The sequence below is a fragment of the Rhinolophus sinicus genome, linkage group LG15 (genome assembly GCF_036562045.2).
Source record: "Rhinolophus sinicus isolate RSC01 linkage group LG15, ASM3656204v1, whole genome shotgun sequence".
Classification (NCBI taxonomy): domain Eukaryota; kingdom Metazoa; phylum Chordata; class Mammalia; order Chiroptera; family Rhinolophidae; genus Rhinolophus; species Rhinolophus sinicus.
The window spans coordinates 29,657,843-29,677,355 of NC_133764.1; the positions used below are offsets into that span (position 1 = coordinate 29,657,843).

The window sequence follows — 19,513 nt, forward strand, 5'->3', positions numbered from 1 at the left end:
TTACTACTGAGCTGGAGTATGTCAAGGACTTCAAATTAATTTATAAGCTAAGCAAAATATTTTCAGAGTGATAAATACATTGTATAGGAAGGAAAAAGTCATGTGACCCATGGCTAAATGGGAATATTGGTTATCTATATATTTGGACAGTTTAATCATGGTTCTAACCCAAAAGCTGATAGTTGAAGCATACAGATATTTATGCTTTAATTTTTCTAAATTCATTAGAAATTAATTTAATCTATAGTACAAGTAAACCTGGAGGACATAATGTGATTCTTAGGTATTATAATAATGGAGGGAATATTTTGTAGTTGGAGTTAATCAGGACCCCCCCTTCAGTATGTACCCCAAAAATATGTTATTTTCAAATATTTATCAAAATTTCAAGGAATAATTACTGGGTATATTATACCATTTAGAAGGCAACCAGTTATATAATATTCTTTGTTGTAAAACATTTTTAAATATAATTTTTCTATTAACCTGAAATGAATGTAGTGAATTCTCCCTCCCCTACTCACCAAACCAACAACTGTAATATAGTAGCCACTGTTTAGTAGTGACATCATTCTCTGTGCCAGGTGCTAGGTTAAGTGTTTTGCACACTTTGCCTCGTTCAGTCATCCCAACAACCCTGCAATATGGGTATTTTATTTGCATTTTAAATGGGCCTGATTCAGAGAGTTGAAATTACTGCCCAAGGTCTCATAGCTATTAAGTAGTTCACTGAAACAGATGTCAGATTGACTTCAAAATCCCAAATCCAAACTCTTCTCACTGGGTTACCCTGCCTTTTCCAGGAAGTGATGAATATTGGATAAATCTCAACTGAATGGGGAAAGGCGAAGAGGGGAGAATACATTTCTCCAAACCATTGTGTTTGGAGAAGGTCTGCCTTTTCACTGAATTTCTTTGTAAGCAAATTCCATTTACTCAGTGAAATATAAACTTCTTTCACATTTGTGTAGAGATGTGTGTGTATGCGTATGTATACATTTCCTCCTCTGTTCTCTCTCTCTGTATCTCTGACCTAAGGACATCAAGTGCTTTTTCAATGTTTTATCAGCAAATTTTTTAAAGTTTTAAAAGCAAATTTTGTGTTTGTGCACTGATTAAAAGTAAGGTTCTGTCCTTTGAAATACTTATATTACAATGTAAAGCTACACTTGTGTTCTCTAACCAGCATTACTAGAAAAAATTGTTAATATGTTAATGTTTTAGGAAGGGGGCTGAGAATTGGTGAAGCCTTTAAATAAGGATGGTAGTGAATTCTTACCTTCATTTTGAGTGTAGTTGAAATTCTCAAGTGATCTTCCAGTTACGAGTTCAGAAATGCCTCATAATGCCATGCATAGTATTTCATTCAAGTATTAAGGAGTTCAAGGGCAGAGTGAATAGTCTTTGAAAAAGCTTTCAAAAAGAGAGAAAAAGGAAAATTTTAAGCTTTAAAACTAACAGTTTTTAAAGGAAAAAATACATTTCTCTGAAAGTTTAAAAGTGAGAAATAAGTCTTTTCAATAATAAAGTATAATAATAATACTTTTGGTGTCCTATTTTACACAGGAAACTGAGGTACAAAGAGAGGTTAAGTAATTTCCCTGAAGTTGTACAGCTACTTGAATGAATGACAGAGCCGCAACTGAAACCCAAGCAGTCTAGTTCTAGAATCCATTCTCTTGACCATTTTGTTATATACCAGTGCAGTAATTAAAAGACAAGTGAGATTTAAAATGGAAATTTCAGGTTACTTTCAGAAGTAGTTTAACTTGATTAGTAAGTGTTTAGTGTTGTTACTTTGGAAATGGTGTCCTTTAGCTCAAAGCCTGCTTCTTTGAGATCCTGGGATCTTGTAGACAGACTGTCACCAAGCCACTAGCTTCTTGTTAAGTGTGAAGTTGTTTCAAGGTTCTGCTTAATTTGATGTTACTTCAATTCTTGTTCAGTGTGGTTGGGGTCAGTGAGGGCAGTATAGGAACTGAGTATGGAGTTTAAAAGGGTAGCTTGAAAACAGAGCAAGTTCTAGCATTTTTTCTCTGTAAGCTGGAAATGAAAATATGTTAGGAGAAATTTATAATAAAAACTGAGTAAAAGCCAATCTATTTTCTCTTTGTTGTTTTGCTGTGTCTTGAAGTTTAACACAAATACTAAATGCCACTCTGTGAAACCGATAGTTTATCAGTTAGACCAAATAAACTTCCTTCTGAATACAAAATGTAGAATTGTGTTGATAAATATTCATACAATTGAATATTGTGGCTTTTTAATTAAAAGGGTGGGAAAGTTTTGGATTTTAGATCCTGAGTGCTATATTAAAGATAATCCTTTCTTAGCTATCAGACTGAGAAAAAAACTTGATTCCTTCAAAAGGGTCCTTAAGAATAAAAATAAAGGGCAGCTTTTAGTGTACATTTCTTAGCAACACACACTTCCTAGAACTGAATGACTGTCTTGTTCGCCTTTATATCTAATTGTCAGGAATACATAATAATATTTTGTAGTATTTTTACTTTTACTGTTTTTGGCATATAGGCCTGAAATTTTTCTGGACCCATTTTTTAAACTAATCTTTAAAAAATTAGAAAAGGTGGTAGAAACCACATGTGAGAGAAACATAGTTTGAAATTCAACTGCAAAGTTTTATGGATATATTAATAACCCAATTCCCATTCATATACTAACTTTCATAATATAAACCTTTTCATTTATGCTTCTTGAAGCCATCTTGATTACCTGCTGTCCCCCTGGACACAAGGATACCAACTTGGGAAGAATCCATATCACATATCTTTTATAGCATAATAAAACATTATTTGAACCTCATATTAAAGATAGGTATGCATATTTATAATAGTCATTTACAAATTTTAAACTTTTTATATGTTGTCTTTTGTAATATGTATTACTATTTGGAGATCTATTTTCAGAACTTAAGGGACAACAGTATATAGTTGCAGCAAGTTTTGAATGTATTTTTCTCTTTTAGTATTTATTAATTTGATTAGGAAATGAATAATCAACATTAAAATGATCATTCCAACTTCCTGTATTTTCCATAATTAATTTAATTCTTGGCTTAGTCAATTAATGTTATAACTTGTGCTTGTGACAAGAATTTGTTATGTAGGAGAAAAATATAGGAGTAGCTAGTTATTTCTTAATTTTCATGAGGAGATTATCTGCTTTGTGGCTCAGATTTATGTCCTGAGTTGGCTTTTCTTAGTCATCCAGCACCACGCTACTTTAGTTCCATAATTCAAATTAGTATAATTTGTGTGTGTATGTGTGTATGTGTGTGTGATGTGTATCTAATGTAGATATACACACCCATCTGTAGGTATGAGCATGCCCAGAGGTACAAATGAGCTGTCATCGGGTTCGAAACCCCTACTTACTGTATGTGGGTAGCAAAACCCGTCATTCTCAATTAGTGTGGGTGGTTGGACATGGACCGTGCGACTTGCGATTGGTCAGCTAAAATGATTTAGAGCATGCTTTGTATGTTCTGCAGTACTAGACATGACTCTAATTTCAGAATCAAACTCCTGAAGTCTTGTGATTTAGTGGGAAGATTATATCTGAATCATAGTCAGGTGAATATTGGACCTGAGGAGTTGTGGGAGGGGGAGGGAATTTGAAATGATCTTTAGTTGCTTATCTTCATTTCTGTGACCTCATCCACTGAAACTGTGAACTGATCTTCTAAATCTTTTCTGTAGGAAATTTTGGGAGCGGTTTATTGCCCTGTGTCATGAAAATAATAGCCTACATGGAATCACTTTTGAACAGATCAAAGCTCAGCTAGAGGCTTTAGAACTAAAGAAGACATACGTATTGAATCCACTGGCACCCGAATTTATCCCGCGGGCTCTAAGACTGCAGCATTCAGGAAATGCCAACAAGCTGCAGCAGTCACCCCCCAAGGTAAAGCCCATTCCTGAAACTGAAGAGGTTAAAGGGACAGAAGTGTCAAAGGTTTGTGGGGCTACAAGTCACTTTTAAATATTGCATTTGAAGGTTGCATTTGGTGGCAGGCAGTTTGTGTAAGGAGCTTGTCTAGCGTGGACATGTAAGTGGAGATGCAGTGTGGTGCTGGGCCGTGCTTAATGCTGTCGTCAGCCTCTTAATGCTTTCAAGCACCTGATTTCTTCTGGCGTCCTTTGCATAACGTAACCTCCCAGTCTTCTCTACTTATGCTAGCAAGATGTATATAAAATGAAGCAGTTTCGAAGACCATCACACTTACTAAAAGCATGTGATTTACAAGGAATCATATTATAAAAACAACATTTGTGTAAAGAAAACAGCTCTAATCCTCTGTTGACGGCCAGTTCATTTCAGGTGGAAGGAGTGAAGCTAAGTTTGACACCGTGAGACAATTTGGCTGACTTCTTAAAGATTACTTGAGTTGATTTTGCCCTATATTTGTTGTAGAAGCAGAAGTTCAGTCAGAGGGCGTGGAGGTGGGAGAGTCAAAGCCATTTTTACTTTTGAACCCTAGTTATTTTGGACAGAGACAGCTGGTTTATTTGCTAGAGCGCCTGAAAAAAAAAAAAGCTTGCACTTACCATCTAGAAAAGAGTTATGAGAATGACATGTTTAGTATTTGTTCCAGTGTTTTAGTGTATTTACAGTCATCAGCATGGTATTAAACTTACTGACATGAGTTAATAGAGTGTGTCAGTTTTGGGTTTCATTTAAAAAATATAAAACCTAATGTGTAAACAATAATTAATGGCTTAATATCTTGAAAATCTTTTAGCTGAATAGGTGTATTAAGCTGAGAATAGAACTACAGGTACTTTCTATGTTAATGTACTATTATGTATTCTTAGTGTGATAAAAAATGAGCCTAATGTGCAATAATGCTTTAGTGACTTGGGCTTATTAGGGGGTTAAGCACTTTGCTTAAATGTATCTTGTAGATTTCTAAAGCTTAAACTATTAATGAATAATAGTTATTTATCAAACAGTTAAGTTCCTTCTACATTCCAGCTTTCCAGCTGTTATGGTAGGTGCCAGAGAAGAGAAGCAGAGATAAGCATTTAGCCTCCAATCCTTCGTGGCAGATGTTGGAGGGGGTGATGGTCAGAGGAAGGAGCTGGGCTCAAGGCAGTTTCCACCAGGGGGATCTTGTTTAAGAGTCTACTGAGTGGGTGGGGATAGTGGGAGATTGGTGAGACATGTCAAAAACTAGAATATAAGCCCCATTAGGGCAGAGCTATTTGCCTGTGTTAGTTATTGCTCTCTCCTCTCTGTGCCTAGGACAACATCTGGCTCATTATAGGTGCTTACCCTGTTTCCCTGAAAATAAGACCTAGCTGGACCATCAGCTCTAATGTATCTTTTGGAGCAAAAATTAATAGAAGACCCGGTCTTATATTATAGTAAAATAAGACTGGTTATTATATTATACCCGGTCTTATGAGACCGGGTCTTCTATTAATTTTTGCTCCAAAAGACGCAGTAGAGCTGATTGTCCGGCTAGGTCTTATTTTTGGGGAAACATGGTAGAAGTGCTTTTGAGATAAATGAGTGAAGCTAAGAAAGAGCTTACACAAAAGGCTCTACAGGGAATAGCAAGTAGCTCAGGGTATGTGAGGACTAGGGACCCCAGGTAGAAATTTTTAAATATTATTTTTATTTAAAATGTTGCAAAATCATGTTAGCCTTTGCCCATTCTTAAGTACAATAGAGTAACTAGAATACATTCTTCTCACTTATTTAATTGAGCAACGTAAGTATCAATTAATGTACTATAGAGGCAGCTGGATTCAAACCGTGATACCAAATGTCTCCTGACCCTCAGCAAGATCCTGCAGTTAGCTCTTTGGTTTTGTTTTAAAGGTGAAGAAAATATATGTTGAATCCACTTACTTTTCCATCAACTCCCTGAAGACAAAAATCCTATTTTGTGTTCTTCTTATTGCCCCTAGTACCTAGCCCTCTTGGCGCGTAGTGGGTGCTCAGTAAGTATCTGATAAGTGAATAATGGTTAGGATATGCATCCAGTAGTGCGGCTTTCTTCTTTCAGTGAGAAGATTGTGTAATTAAAAGCCAAAGGAGCCATCTCCCCAATTTTTAAAAACTCTTTAGAGAATCTTCTCCACTGATCCAATAGATATCACCCGTTATTTCTATGTCACTAACACAGTGGCTCACCAAATTATCTATCCCCTTGGTTATTTTAAATTATTATTTATACCATGTATAATAATAATAATTTTAAATTCTGAGGTATTGTGAGCCAAAGGTTATTTTTGTCTCCTTATCTTTTTCCTCTATCCAGTATTTTTTTTAATTTCCATAAAATTGTTTTGAAATTCGAATAAGTACTGGACTCTTTTTATTTAACTCTCTATTGTAGAAAATTTTAAATATTTACATAAGTAGAGAGAATAGTATAATGAATTTCCTATCATCCAGCTTCAGTAATTATCTACTTAATCTTACTTTTGTCTGCAGCCCACTTCCCCCACTCCCCCACCACCACATATACACACTGGAGAATTTTAAAACAAATCTCAGCTATTTTATTTTATGTGCTGGAGTCTTTTGTTTAAAGGGAATTTACATCACTGATAGAAAAAGATGATATTTCTGAAAATGTGATACTAAACCATACAGTTTCTCCCAGTTTCCTTAATGTTTAACTTCCAACACAATTCTGTGCATAAGAAATGTTAAAAATTAGTATTGTTAATGTTAGATTAAGATTTAAAATCCCAATAAGATTTCATGTGGATAAAATCAGAAGGCTGGGTGATCGTTGAAAATGCTTCAGGACCTGCTTCCTCAGGGCTGCCGTTGGCAACAAAACGTACCTCTGGCTGTTCAGCAAATTACTTTGTTCTCACTAAGATGTCAGTTCTGTGATAAGCTTAGTAAAGGTACAAAATTCGAGGACATGCAGGAGCAGGTTCTTCAAGAAGAGTCTTGCTAACTCTTCGTAGCCTCATTCTCCCCAGGCATCGATTATAGCACTGTCCATCTCATGGGCGCCTGCAGAAGTAACATGTAGGAAACTATATGCCTGTCTTCACGGTGCTTACTCCTAGGGCGCTTGCAGGCGCCATGTTTGGAAGCTTTGCTAAAATGGGGTAGATTCCTTTATACACACTATAAAAACTATTCAGAGGATAGATAATATTCAGAAATGGATCCTCTGGAAAGACTAGAGCATTATTTTATAGATTTCAGTTTGTGAGTTGTTTTTCAGCATCTGTCTATCACTAGCTGTTTATATTGTGTCTCTCTGTCCAGACATCAGAGAATGTGTCAGTAGACTCCCTGCCTAGCCAAGGGTGGACATAATGGTGGTCCCTCAAAAACATTTGTTGAAAGTATAAATGGAAAACAATGAAAGAATGAATTAAAAAATAAGTATTTGAATGAATAAATGGTGGAGTGAAAAGATAATCCTCAGAAAATAGATATGAACTGCATTTGCTTATAAAAATCCTGGAATTAATTAGCATTCTACCAAAGGTACACATACTTCCTGAGATTTATTAGCCAAAGTTTAGAATTCTCATGAAGAAATGACTTTTATATACATAGTTAGCGCTAGCTTGCTTCTACATTATTATTTTCGTTACAAGCTACTAAACACTGTATATTTTGTATAGACCAAGTACTCTTATGTTCTGTAGTTGCATGCAATCCAAATATGCTAGAGGAGTTGTTCCTGTATCGAGCTGGACGGACTGCTAAATAGCGCTTGTAGCTTGACATGATAGATTCTAGGTTCCTTTTTAATCTAGTCTATCCCACAGCACCCAGAGTGCTGATGTATGTGTCTGGCATGCTTCGAGCTTTAGAACACAGGATTACCTTAGAATATGGTTATTCTTTGTACTGGTTTCCTATTGCTGCTGTAACAAATTAGCACAAGTTTTGTGACTTTAAACAACACAAATTTATTGTCTCACTTTTCTTTGGGTCAGATGTCCTTCGTTGATTTCTCAGCTCCAGGTCTCACTAAACCAGGATCAAGGTGTTGGCCAACCGGGCTCTTATCTGGAGGCTCTGGGAAGATTCTCCCTCTAAGGTCATGCAGGTTGTTAGCAGAATCCAGTTCCTTGTGGTTGTCGGACTGCAGTCCCTGTTTTCCTGCTGGATGTCAGCTGGGAGCCATTCTCAGCTTCTGCTGGCTTCTCTCCAGTTCTCCCATGTGGCCTGTACATCTCAGAGACATCAGTAGTGCATTGACTCCTTCTCTCCCTTGGAATCTCTATGACTTCCCCTTCTCCCACATCTCTTACTTCCTCTTGTGCTGCATCTCTCTGACTCCAGCTGGAGAAACTCCTCTGCCTTTAGGGCTCATGATTAGATTGAGTCCACCCAGATAATCCAGGATAATTTCCTTATTTTAAGTCTGTAACTTTAATTATATCTGCAGAGTCCCTTTTGCTACATCACATGACATATTCGGGGGTTCCATGGATTAGGGTGTGGATCTCTTTGAGGGGCTGTTCTGCCTACCACACTTCCTAAATGACTGTTTTCTTCACATACTACACAATTGCCCCTGGTTGATGGGTCCTTAGAGGCTAAGAAATCTAAAAGGTTGGTTCTTCTCTTGGAACCGTCTTATCTTCGGACTCTGTCATTGGCTCACCTTTCTTCTGTCAGTGTATGTGCCCCTGGCTGCTCGTGCTCTCATCTCTAATTGCTTATGCTTCTGGTCTTCCCACCTGCTTCTCCCAGCCATTTTCTCATTTCGACTTTTTCTCCTTTTTTCTGCCTTCTTTTCCTATCACTTCTCTGTTTCTCAGAAGTTTGTTTTTTACGGCTAGTGCCAATCACTGTGAACGTTCTCTTCTGGTTAATAGACCAACTATGATTCTCTTTTGACTATTTTTTTTCTGACTTTTTAAGAGTTAGAGTTTAGCCCTTGCCTGCCTATCACTAACCAAATGGCCTTCAAAGTTTAGTGCTGATCTGAACATTTAATGTCGCTGACAGGGAAATAACTGAAACATCACTATACTTTTGCTCTAGTCACAAATGAAGTTTTCTTCCTGCTATAGACATTATCTTCCCCCTTAGTTTTCAGATATAATATACAAATAACAAATTTGTACGTGTGTAAAGGGTAAATTGTATAACGTGCTACTTGTGTTGTAGAATGGCTTTGTGTGTTACATTTAGTCAATGGAAAGAGAAAGACATTTTTTAAAGTCCGAAAATTCAGAACCATTGTCTCTTTCAAATACTGTCTCTGCCCAAAAGTCATCATTTTTTAGTGGTAGACTAGTATACCATTATATGAATCTGCCATTGTTTATTTAAAAAATCCTCCATTGATGGACATTGAGGTTGTTAACAATTTATCACATGTATAAACAATGCTGAGATGAACATCTGTGCCCAAATCCAGTCTTCCATTTGGATACATTCCTGAAAGTGCAGTCACTGGGTTAAAGTGTATGTACTTTTTTGATGCTTTTAATATGTATTGCTAAATTGCTTTCTAGAAATTTGTACATTCTCTTAAGCAAATTATGACAGTGTGTCTTTTTCTGCCCTTTCAGTAAATTTTACCCTTTAAGATGATGTGAATCATATTCAAAATATCATAAATCCCAAACCATATTTACATTCATGTTATTGTTTTAAAGGTTCTCATCCTCAAGAATTGAAGACTGACACTTTTCTCTTGAAAAACAACTTTTACCTTTTGTCATTTAATTCACAGAAAATTTATAGAGAAGCTGCAAGGAGTAGAACTTAGGTTTCAGTCATATTGATTACATACATGTATATTTTTATAAAAAATATTTTAAAAATAATTTTAGATGTCCTTAATTTGAAACTGAGAACACTTGAGTTCTAGCGCCATGACTTTAATATTTAAAAAGAAAGTTGGTTCAAAGCAGTCTAATGGTTATTAACTAAAAACTCACAGTCTTTAAATTTTAATTGTTGCTGTATACATTTGATTTGCATAGGGTTAGGAAAAGTGGTTATTGTTTTCTAATATTAAGTGTGTTTATTATACATTTGTTTTTTTCTATAAAGGGGAAAAGCCTTCATCATACCCAGAATGATCATTTCCAGAATGATGGAATTGGTAAGTGGAAAAATTAGCCTTTTGAAAACTTGCTTTTATGATGTAAGAGATTTACCCCAAATTTCATCATTAGAAAGAGGAGGGTGGGGAGAGGGACGCGTACCCACACACACGGACACTTTGGAGCTCACTCAACTCTCCCATTCATGTCATTTCTGAAAAGGGGTTATTTTGTAGGTACCAGGTACATATCCAGGAACTTTGAGTAAAAACATTTAAGCCTTCTATGCAACATAAACTTTTTGGAACATACTTATATTCTACAAATACTGAGTCATACAAATTTCAAGATAAAAGTTTATTTTAGTTATTTAAAATGTTGCAGAATTATGCTTTAAAAATAATAATTATTTATCCTTCATATTATAGTATAGGTGGCTTTGTTGCAATTGCAAAACTTTATTCTGAAGAATTGTATTTATTTTCCTAGTTTTGGAAGAATGTTTACTGAGAGTGTATGTGTTTGTGTGGTTTTCTCTCTCGAAAGACACATCTCTAGTCTCTGAATTTAAAATTACACTAGTTTCTAAAAGGAATACTTTGCGTACCTTAAGCTAATTTTAGGGAACATTTTTAAATGGTTATGATTTTTTTTAATATGCTTTACTCTTCCACCCTGATAATTCTTTGTTTATAAGATATCTTCTGGCAAACCTGGGGAATGTAGTTTGCTATTGGATGATTTAAATTATTTTTGTCTAGGTGAATATGTACAGCTATTGAGTGCATCCTTTCTCTATTTATTTTTCAGTTCAGCCCAATCCTTCCGTACTTATTGGCAATCCTATTAGAGCATATACTCCTCCACCCCCTCTTGGACCTCACCCAAATTTGGGGAAATCTCCAAGCCCTGTTCAGAGAATAGATCCTCACACTGGGACAAGTATTCTTTATGTACCTGCTGTCTATGGAGGGAATGTAGTTATGTCGGTGCCTTTACCTGTAAGTGGACATTTGAGATACTTTCTATTGAATAACATAAAATAGGCTTCATTCACTAAATTAGTGCCTATCCCAAATAGTGTTCTACCAACTTCTTTTTTTTTTTTTTTTAAACTTTTCAATGATTGTAAGCTTCTTGTAAAGCAGTTCTTTTCTTTAACCTTCAAATTTTGCAATGACCAAAGAAATGTGAATTGTTGCTTAGAATTTGTTACTAGATTGTCAGTGGTTATGAAGAAATCCGTAAATTAGATATTTTGCTTGAGAAGCCTTTGTATTCTTTTACAATATTTTTCCTGAAGAAATTTGAGCTAAAAGTTAACAGAAGTAGTAAGTTGGTCTCTTGTTTTGTAAACAAGATGTTTGTCTTTTATTGTTTGCTTTTTATTCTTGTATAATTCACTAACCCTTCCTAAGAAATACAGTTCTTTGGAGGAGGCAAAGAGGCTTGGATTAGTCTAATAACTCCCTTGCATCTAAATTTATCTGAGAAATTCCACGCCTTATGAAAGCTGACTGGTACTTAAAAACATTATTAAATCCTTTCTAAGACTAATTTTTCGAGGGCTTCTGTCTTGTGTAAAACCCATTTTTATTTCCTTTAAGATATTTGAATATTTTGGTAACTTTGTTAATTGCTGATATACTAATATTTCCAAATTGAAGAATTTTAGCCTAGAAAGCCTTTTTTTTCATTTAAGTCAAGTACTGTAATTCCAGGCAGAGGTGATCATTGCCGAGGATCTTTGGCACCCCTGCCCACACCTCAAAAATGGACAAATGCCAAGCTGCAAACATTTCTCAGCCATATTGGTCACGATAGTTCACAATCAGGCAGCCAATGAGAGTAACAGTCAGTAAGAAATATGTAGTTCATGCCCACTCCCCATAGACTTTCAATTTTAGCTGAGTTATTTCTTCCCAGACAGCCTGGCAACGTTATACATCATCTGCTTTAAATAGTAAGTCCCTTAGGATTTGTATTTCATTTTACTAGGTCAAAGAGGCTTTTATTATATAAGATTTCTAAAAGTCGGCGTTTAGCAGTTATGTTAAAATAATAGGGACAGTAGCTCAGATGTCATTGTATATATTCCTTTTATGTTAATATACAGGGACCATATATTTAGACACACCTAAATAAATTTTCTCTTTCTGTGATTTAAGGGAAGAATTGAATTAATCAAAAGCATTAATTAAACTAATGACATGTTTGAATTTTGCCTATCATAATGAACGTTAAATGATTTGTAATAAAAGTTGGAATACCTATTTTTTGAATTGAGACTCCTTAGACTAAATTCTTTCTTAAATTCCCCCCCGCCCCCGTTCTCTTAGTCAGTCTAAACTATATAACTATGCACTTACGATTTTAAAAGATAATTTTCATGGTAATCTGTTACATGTATACGTTCATATTGAGGGGAAATGATTCAAAACTATAAAATGATTTAATGCCTCAAGAAATAATTACTAATTTTAAGCCCTCAGTTTCTTCCTAACCTGAAAAATGGTCAATTTTCCCTTACACACTAAAGATGTAGGGAGCCATGTTTTGGCCAGTTAAGATGTAGTAATAATTCTACCAATTACTACTATTAGCATTGACTTTGTAGTTACTCATTTTGATAAAATTAACATCTCCCTGTGTGTTTGCTGTTTCCTAATCAACAGCACTATGGCAGTTTGCCTTCCAAAAGGTACTTAATGAAATTATTTTGTTTCTTGTAATAACCTAGGTACCATGGACAGGATACCAGGGTAGGTTTGCCGTTGATCCTCGAATCATTACACACCAAGCAGCGATGGCCTACAACATGAACCTCTTACAGACACACGGACGGGGGTCTCCTATACCGTATGGTCTCGGGCATCATCCACCTGTCAGCATAGGGCAACCACAAAACCAGCATCAGGAGAAGGATCAACATGAGCAAAATCGAAATGGTGAGTTGGTTTGCTGTTCTCATGTTCCTAAGTGGATGATATGCCAAGTTGTACAACATATAAAGTTCCTTTAACTGTATGATTATTAACCTTAGAGATTATAGACCTCTTTGAGAAAAAAATCTGACATAAAAACTATGGATCCTCTCTCCAGAAGATACAAACATGTACATAGATACAAAATGTGCATGTAACCTACTACTTATGATTGGTATTACCAATTTCCTGAAAAAAGATTCAATTTTAATATTTAACATTTTAAAAAATTGTAGTCATTTATAATTGAGACAGAAAACCCTCTTTCGTTAAACATTTTTGTTGACCCAAAGTATTTGTGGTATACTAAACATTAATGCTACTGTGGCAATAGATTTAAAGTAGCTGTGTCTTAGGTAAATGGGTAAATGTCATAGTCTCTTGTCTACTACAATTACAAATAAGGAAAAATTACCCACTATATTTTTTTAAAGTCAGGTTTATTGAGATATAATTTCCATACAGTAAAATTCACCCTTTTAAAATGTACACTTTGATGTCTTTTGACAAATACACAGAGTTGTTAATCACCACCAAAATCAGGACACAGGGTATTTACATTACTTGAAAAAGTTCCCTCATATCCCTTTGCAGTTTGTCTCCTCCAACCCCTAGTCAGGCAACCACTAATCTGGCTTTTGTCCCTGTACTTTTGTCTTTATCCCAGTATGTCATATAAATGGAATGATAGAGTATATAGATTTTTATGTTAGGCTTTGTTCACTTAGCTTAATGCTTTTGAGATTCATTCATGTTATCTGTGTCAGTTGTTTGTTCCTTTTTAGTATTGATTAGTATTCCATTATATGGATGCACCACAATGTTTTTATCTGTCCATCAATTGATGGACACCTTAGTTATCTCCAATTTGGGCTTCTAAGCTGCTATGAACATATGTGTGAACATACATTTTCATTTCTCTTGGGTAAATACCCAGGAGTGAGATTGCTGAACACATTGTACATAGATAACTTTATAAGAAACTGCCATACTATTTTCCAAAGTGGCCAAAGCATTTTAAATTTCTACTAGTAATGTATGCGATTTCCAGTTGCTCCACATTCTCATGGTATTGTCAATATTTTTAATTTCACCCCTGCTAGCGGGTATCTGATACCGTGTTTTCCCGAAAATAAGACCTAGCTGGACAATCAGCTCTAATACATCTTTTGGAGTAAAAATTAATATGAGACCCAGTGTTATGTTAGTTACGTTATGTTAGTTGTGTCATGTCATGTCATGTCATGTCATGTCATGTCATACCTGGTCTTATTTTACTATAATATAAGACCGGGTCTCATATAATGTAACATAATATAAGACACAGTCTTATATTAATTTTTGCTCCAAAAGACGCATCAGAGCTGATCGTCTGGCTAGGTCTTATTTTTTGGGAAACACAGTAGTATCTGATTGTGGTATTAATTTGCATGTTCCCAATGACAAATGACATTGAGTATCTTTTCATTGGGCTTATTTGCTATCTGTGTATCTTTGATGAAGCATCTATTTTTATCTTTTGCCCGCTTTTTATTGGTTTGTCTTACTACATCATAAGAATTCTTTATATATATTCTGTATACAAATCTTTAATTAAATATGTGTTTTAAAAATATTTTTTCCCGGGATATGGCTTGCCTTTTCATTTTCTTAACAGTGTCTTTCAAAGAGTAGAAGCTTCTATTTTTGATGAAGTCTAGTTTATCTATTTTTTTATTCTATGGGTCATGTTTCGGAGTTGTGTCTAAAAATTTTTTTGCCTAACCCATGATCACAAAGATCATCTATTTTTTCCTGGAAGTTTCATAGGTTTAGTTTTTACATTATGTCCATTTTGAATTAATTTTTGTGTGTGATGTGAGCTAAGAATTGATGGATTTTTTGTTGTTTTGTTTTTGCATACATATGTTCAGTTGTTTTGGCACCATTTGTTGAAAACACTGTCCTTCCTTTATTAAAATAACTTGGTGCCTGTATTGAAAATCAGTTGAGCACATATTTGAAGTCTGTTCTGTTCTGTTGATACATATGTTTATGTTTTTGCCAACTATGATTACTATAGCTTTATGAAAGTCTTGAAATCAGGTAGTATTAAATCTTCCAACTTTGTTCTTCTTTTTCAAAATTGTGTATGCCAGGTCCTGAGCATTTCCACATACATTTTGGAATCAACTTGTGAGTTTCTACAAAAAAGTCTACTGGGATTTTGATTGGGATTGTGTTGAATCTATAGGTCAATTTAAGGAGAATTGACATCTTAACAATATTGAGTCTTCTGATTTATGAACAAGGCATCTCTCTCTCTCTGTCTCTCTGTCTCTGTCTCTCTCAAGTTCTTTAATTTCTTTCAGCTTTTTAAAAAGTTTCAGTATACAACTCTTGTACATATTTTTTTAAGGGGAAAACTTAGATTAATATAGGTATTTAGTATTATAATTTTCCTCCTCAGTAGTGCATTCCACAAATTCCAACATTGTATTATTTTCATTTCATTCAGTTCAGTACACTTTCTAATTTCTCTTGAAATTAGATTCTTGGAATATGTAGAAAGGTGAGTTTTAGTTTTCAATTATTGGGGGTTTTCTAAGAATTTTTCTGTTATTGATTTCTACTTTAATTCCATTGTAGTAAGAAAACATATTTTGTGTGACTTAAATCCTTTTGAATTTACTGAGATTTTTTTTATGGTCTTATGTCCCAGGATATGGTCTATCTTTGTAAATTTTCCATATGTATTTGAGGAGAATGGAGTGCTCTGTAAAAGTTAATTAGGTCAAATCAGTTGATAGGATTGTTCAAGTATACTATATCCTTGCTGATATTCTGTCTACTTAAAAATACATATATATTGAGAGAGGAATATTGAAATCTGCAAATACAATTGGTATTTGCCTATTTTCCTTTAAGTTGTGCTTGATGAATTTTGAAATTCTCTTATTAGGTACTTAAACATTTAAGTACCACAATAGTGTGCTGTTGATTAATTAACTCATTTATCATTATGGAATGACCTTCTTTATCCCTGGTAATAATATTGCTCTGAGATCTATTTTTTCTTAACATCAGTAAAGCCATTTAGCTTTTGTTTTGACTAGTGTTAGCACAGTATATCTTTTTTGATCTTTTCCTTTTAATCTATTTGTGTCTTTATATTTAAAATGTGTTTCTTTTAGATAGACTATGGTTGGCTCTTGATTTTGTTTTAATCCGATATGACAATCTCTTTTAATTGAGTTGTTTAGACCATTTATATTTAATGTGATTATTGATATAGTTAGGCTTGATTTTATCATCTTGCTATATCTGTTTTTAATTTGTCTAATCTGATTTTGTTCCCCTTTTTATTCTGCTTTCTTTTGGATTAGTTGAGTATTTTTTATTATTCCATTTTTATCTCCGTTTTGGCTTATTAGCTATAACTTTGTTATTTCAGTATTTTGCTTTAGGGTTTATAGTACATATCTTTAACTTATCACAGTTTACTTTCCCATTTATACTTACCACTTCATATACAGTTAAAGAACCTTACAGTATTTCAATTTTTTGTTTCCTGGCCTTTATGATATTATTATAATGCATTTTACTTTTACATATGTTACAAGTTCCAAAACTTATTGTTATTTTTGTTTAAACATCAAGCATTGTTTTAAGTTTTAAATAATATGGAAAATAATTGTTTGTATTATCCATGTAGGTAGCATTTCTGGTAGTCTTTATTTCTTTATGTTCATATTTACATCTGATATAATTTTTCTTCTCCTTGAAGGACTTCTATTAAATTCCTTGTAGTGCAGGTCTGCTGGTGATGAATTCTTTCAGCATTTATATTTCTGTAAATCTTTTAATTTTACCTTATTTTTTGAAAGATATTTTTGCAGGGTATAAAATTCTTTGTTGACAATTTTTATCTTTCAGTACTTTAATGATGTTGCTCTGTTTTCTTGCTTGCATTGTCTTCAGTGAGAACTCTGATATCACCCTTATCTTTGTTTTTCTGTATGAAACGTGTCACTTATTTCCCTGACTGCTTTTAAGAGTTTCTTTTATACTGGTTTTAGTAATTTGATTAAAATATTCTTTGGTGTAGTTTTATTCATGCTTTTTGTGTTTGGGGTTTGTTGAGCTTCTTGGATCTGTGGTTTACAGTTTTCATCAAGTTTGGAAATTTTTGACCTTTTATTTCTTCAGATATTTTTTTCTGTCTTACCTTTTCCTCCCTTCAAGAATTTCAACTACCCATATATTAGTCTACTTAAAGTTTCTCCACTGTTCATAGGTGCTCTTTTTATTTTTTAAAAAAATTCCTTTTTATTTTTGTATTTCATTCTGCATAGTTTTTATTGTTCTGCCTTCAAGTTCATTCAGGTTTTCTTCTGCATTGTCTCATCTGATGCTAATTTCATCCGGTGCGTTTTTTATCTCAGGCATGTAGTTTTCATTTCTTGAAGTTTAGTAGTAAGGTTATTGTGGCACAATGATTCATTTCACACTTTCAATGGCATTCCTAAAGGAGTGTTTTTTGAACAAGAACCCAAATTAAGGATTCTTTCAAGGAATTTAAATTATCCAGCAGTTAATTCTTATATAGTAATAGTTTTTCACGTGTATGAAATAGCATTGTTTAAGTCTATTATAATTGTGATATTTTTAACCTCAATTTTGCTTCCACACTATTTATGTATAACTGCATTTCTTTCACCGTATCTTTATTCAGTTAAGATTCTTTTAGTACATTATTTGGAATCTGCTTAATTATTTTTATAAATGACCAAAATTTTGAGCCTTTATAAATAGGCAAGAATACCAAGTTCTTTTCCATGTCTAGTTTAAGAAAAGGAGGCTGTAAATTCCTGGAGATTGGGAAATTATTTTTGGAGATATTTGATGTTTTAAGATTATCCCTTTATTAAGCTTTTGCCTTGTCAGTGAGGTCTGCTTTGTTTATAAATTTTCTTTCTTGCAGAGAAACTGCCACTGAAAATTTAAGAACAAAACTCAAGCAGTAATATAAATTGATAATAATGGGCAAAAAATGTTTAAAATATTCTACTTCTTTGTCTAATATTGGGTACTCATTGGAAATTAACATCCACTGGAGATAATTTATAAGAATTTTTAAATATTTTCTTAGGTAAAAGTGATACAAATAATCCTGGACCTGAAATTAATAAGATTCGAACACCAGAGAAAAAGCCTACAGAATCAAAACAGGTATGCTGCTTACATTTAGTGACTGCATTATTCTAATGGATTTAGTCTGATTTATCATCTTGAAATATTGGTGTTTTAAAGAAAAGTATTTGCCTTTTTATGTTTATTGTTTCACAACATTCTGTGGGTCATGTTGCTGACTCTCCTACCTTTTCTTTGGCTACATTATTCATTTATCAATATATTTTTCTCAAATTGTTGCTATTCAATGATAGACTTGAATTTAGAGACTTTCCATGATAAAGTAGTAAATGAAGACACAGCTATAAATGTGTCATTGACAATTATCTCAGAATGGGAAGAGCTATTATAGCGAAGAAGAAGAGTTAACTTCCTCAGAGGAAGGAAGAGTTAACTTCCTCATGTCCTTTACCTATTACCTCATCACACCCACTGTGTAAATCCTTAACTCTTTATCCTTTCATTCATCTACTTGCTCTGTTTCTCTGCTTGTGAACAAGTTAGGGAAAATCGAATTATTGGTTGAATTAGTACCTCTGGAAAATCATGTTTTCTAATCTCAGGGAACCTGAGGTGCTCTCCCACATTTCTTTTACATGTTCTTATCTCCTGTTGCCTGATTTTCTCAGCAGCTCTTTTCCTACTCGATTGTCTTCCACCTTATATTATCTTTATGATCTGGAGATCACCTTGCCTTAGACTTCCATCATCAGGTGTTCACCCTGTTAACTTAAAACCTTAGACTTACCACTTTTCTATATTCTGAACATCCTTCCTTTCTTGTCACCAGTCTCAAAGGAGGAGTTCCCATTAAAACTAATCTCTCCCTTTCTGGTCACCTCAGAGACCTTGTCCCTTCTTCTCATTTATCTTTAGATTCTTTCTAGCTACTGGTTCTGCTTCTTCAGTCTATATGTAAATTGATTGATAGACCGTTGTTTTAAAAGACACTTTCTCTGACCATCATATCTTCTACCTGTTTTCTTCTTCCCACCTCATCTTTTATTTGTCCGTTACCAGTATTGGGTCTCAAAATAACTAGTATTGGGCCTCAAAATTTCAGTGAAACTATTGTGCTCCAAGTGACCCAATGTTATAAACACACTTCAGTTGTAGTCTTATTTGACTTATCTTTGGTATTTGGTACTGTTTTCTATTTCTTTCATCTTGGACCGGCTTGTTTCTTTCGGTTTCTGTGACACACATTTTCACAACTCTCTCTGACATGACCTTCTATCTCTTTTCCTGTGCACCTTCGTCCCATCTATTCTTAGTCCTTAAGTTGGGGTTTCCCAGAGTTCTGTCACTGTCTCACACCTCTCTTTGCATACTATGTTTTCT

The 19,513-nt window shown here is 34.2% G+C and overlaps 1 protein-coding gene across 8 annotated transcripts in view; it reads left to right on the top strand.

Moving 5' to 3' along the window:
- HELZ (helicase with zinc finger) overlaps positions 1-19,513 on the top strand; it is a 134,045-nt gene that overhangs the window by 89,951 nt on the left and 24,581 nt on the right. For all 8 annotated transcript variants that reach the window (XM_019733019.2, XM_019733024.2, XM_074320765.1 and 5 more), the window contains 5 exons: positions 3,720-3,924; positions 10,024-10,075; positions 10,827-11,017; positions 12,757-12,964; positions 18,132-18,211. In XM_019733019.2, the coding sequence (XP_019588578.1) occupies positions 3,720-3,924; positions 10,024-10,075; positions 10,827-11,017; positions 12,757-12,964; positions 18,132-18,211 (736 nt within the window). The remainder of the gene's footprint in view (positions 1-3,719; positions 3,925-10,023; positions 10,076-10,826; positions 11,018-12,756; positions 12,965-18,131; positions 18,212-19,513) is intronic.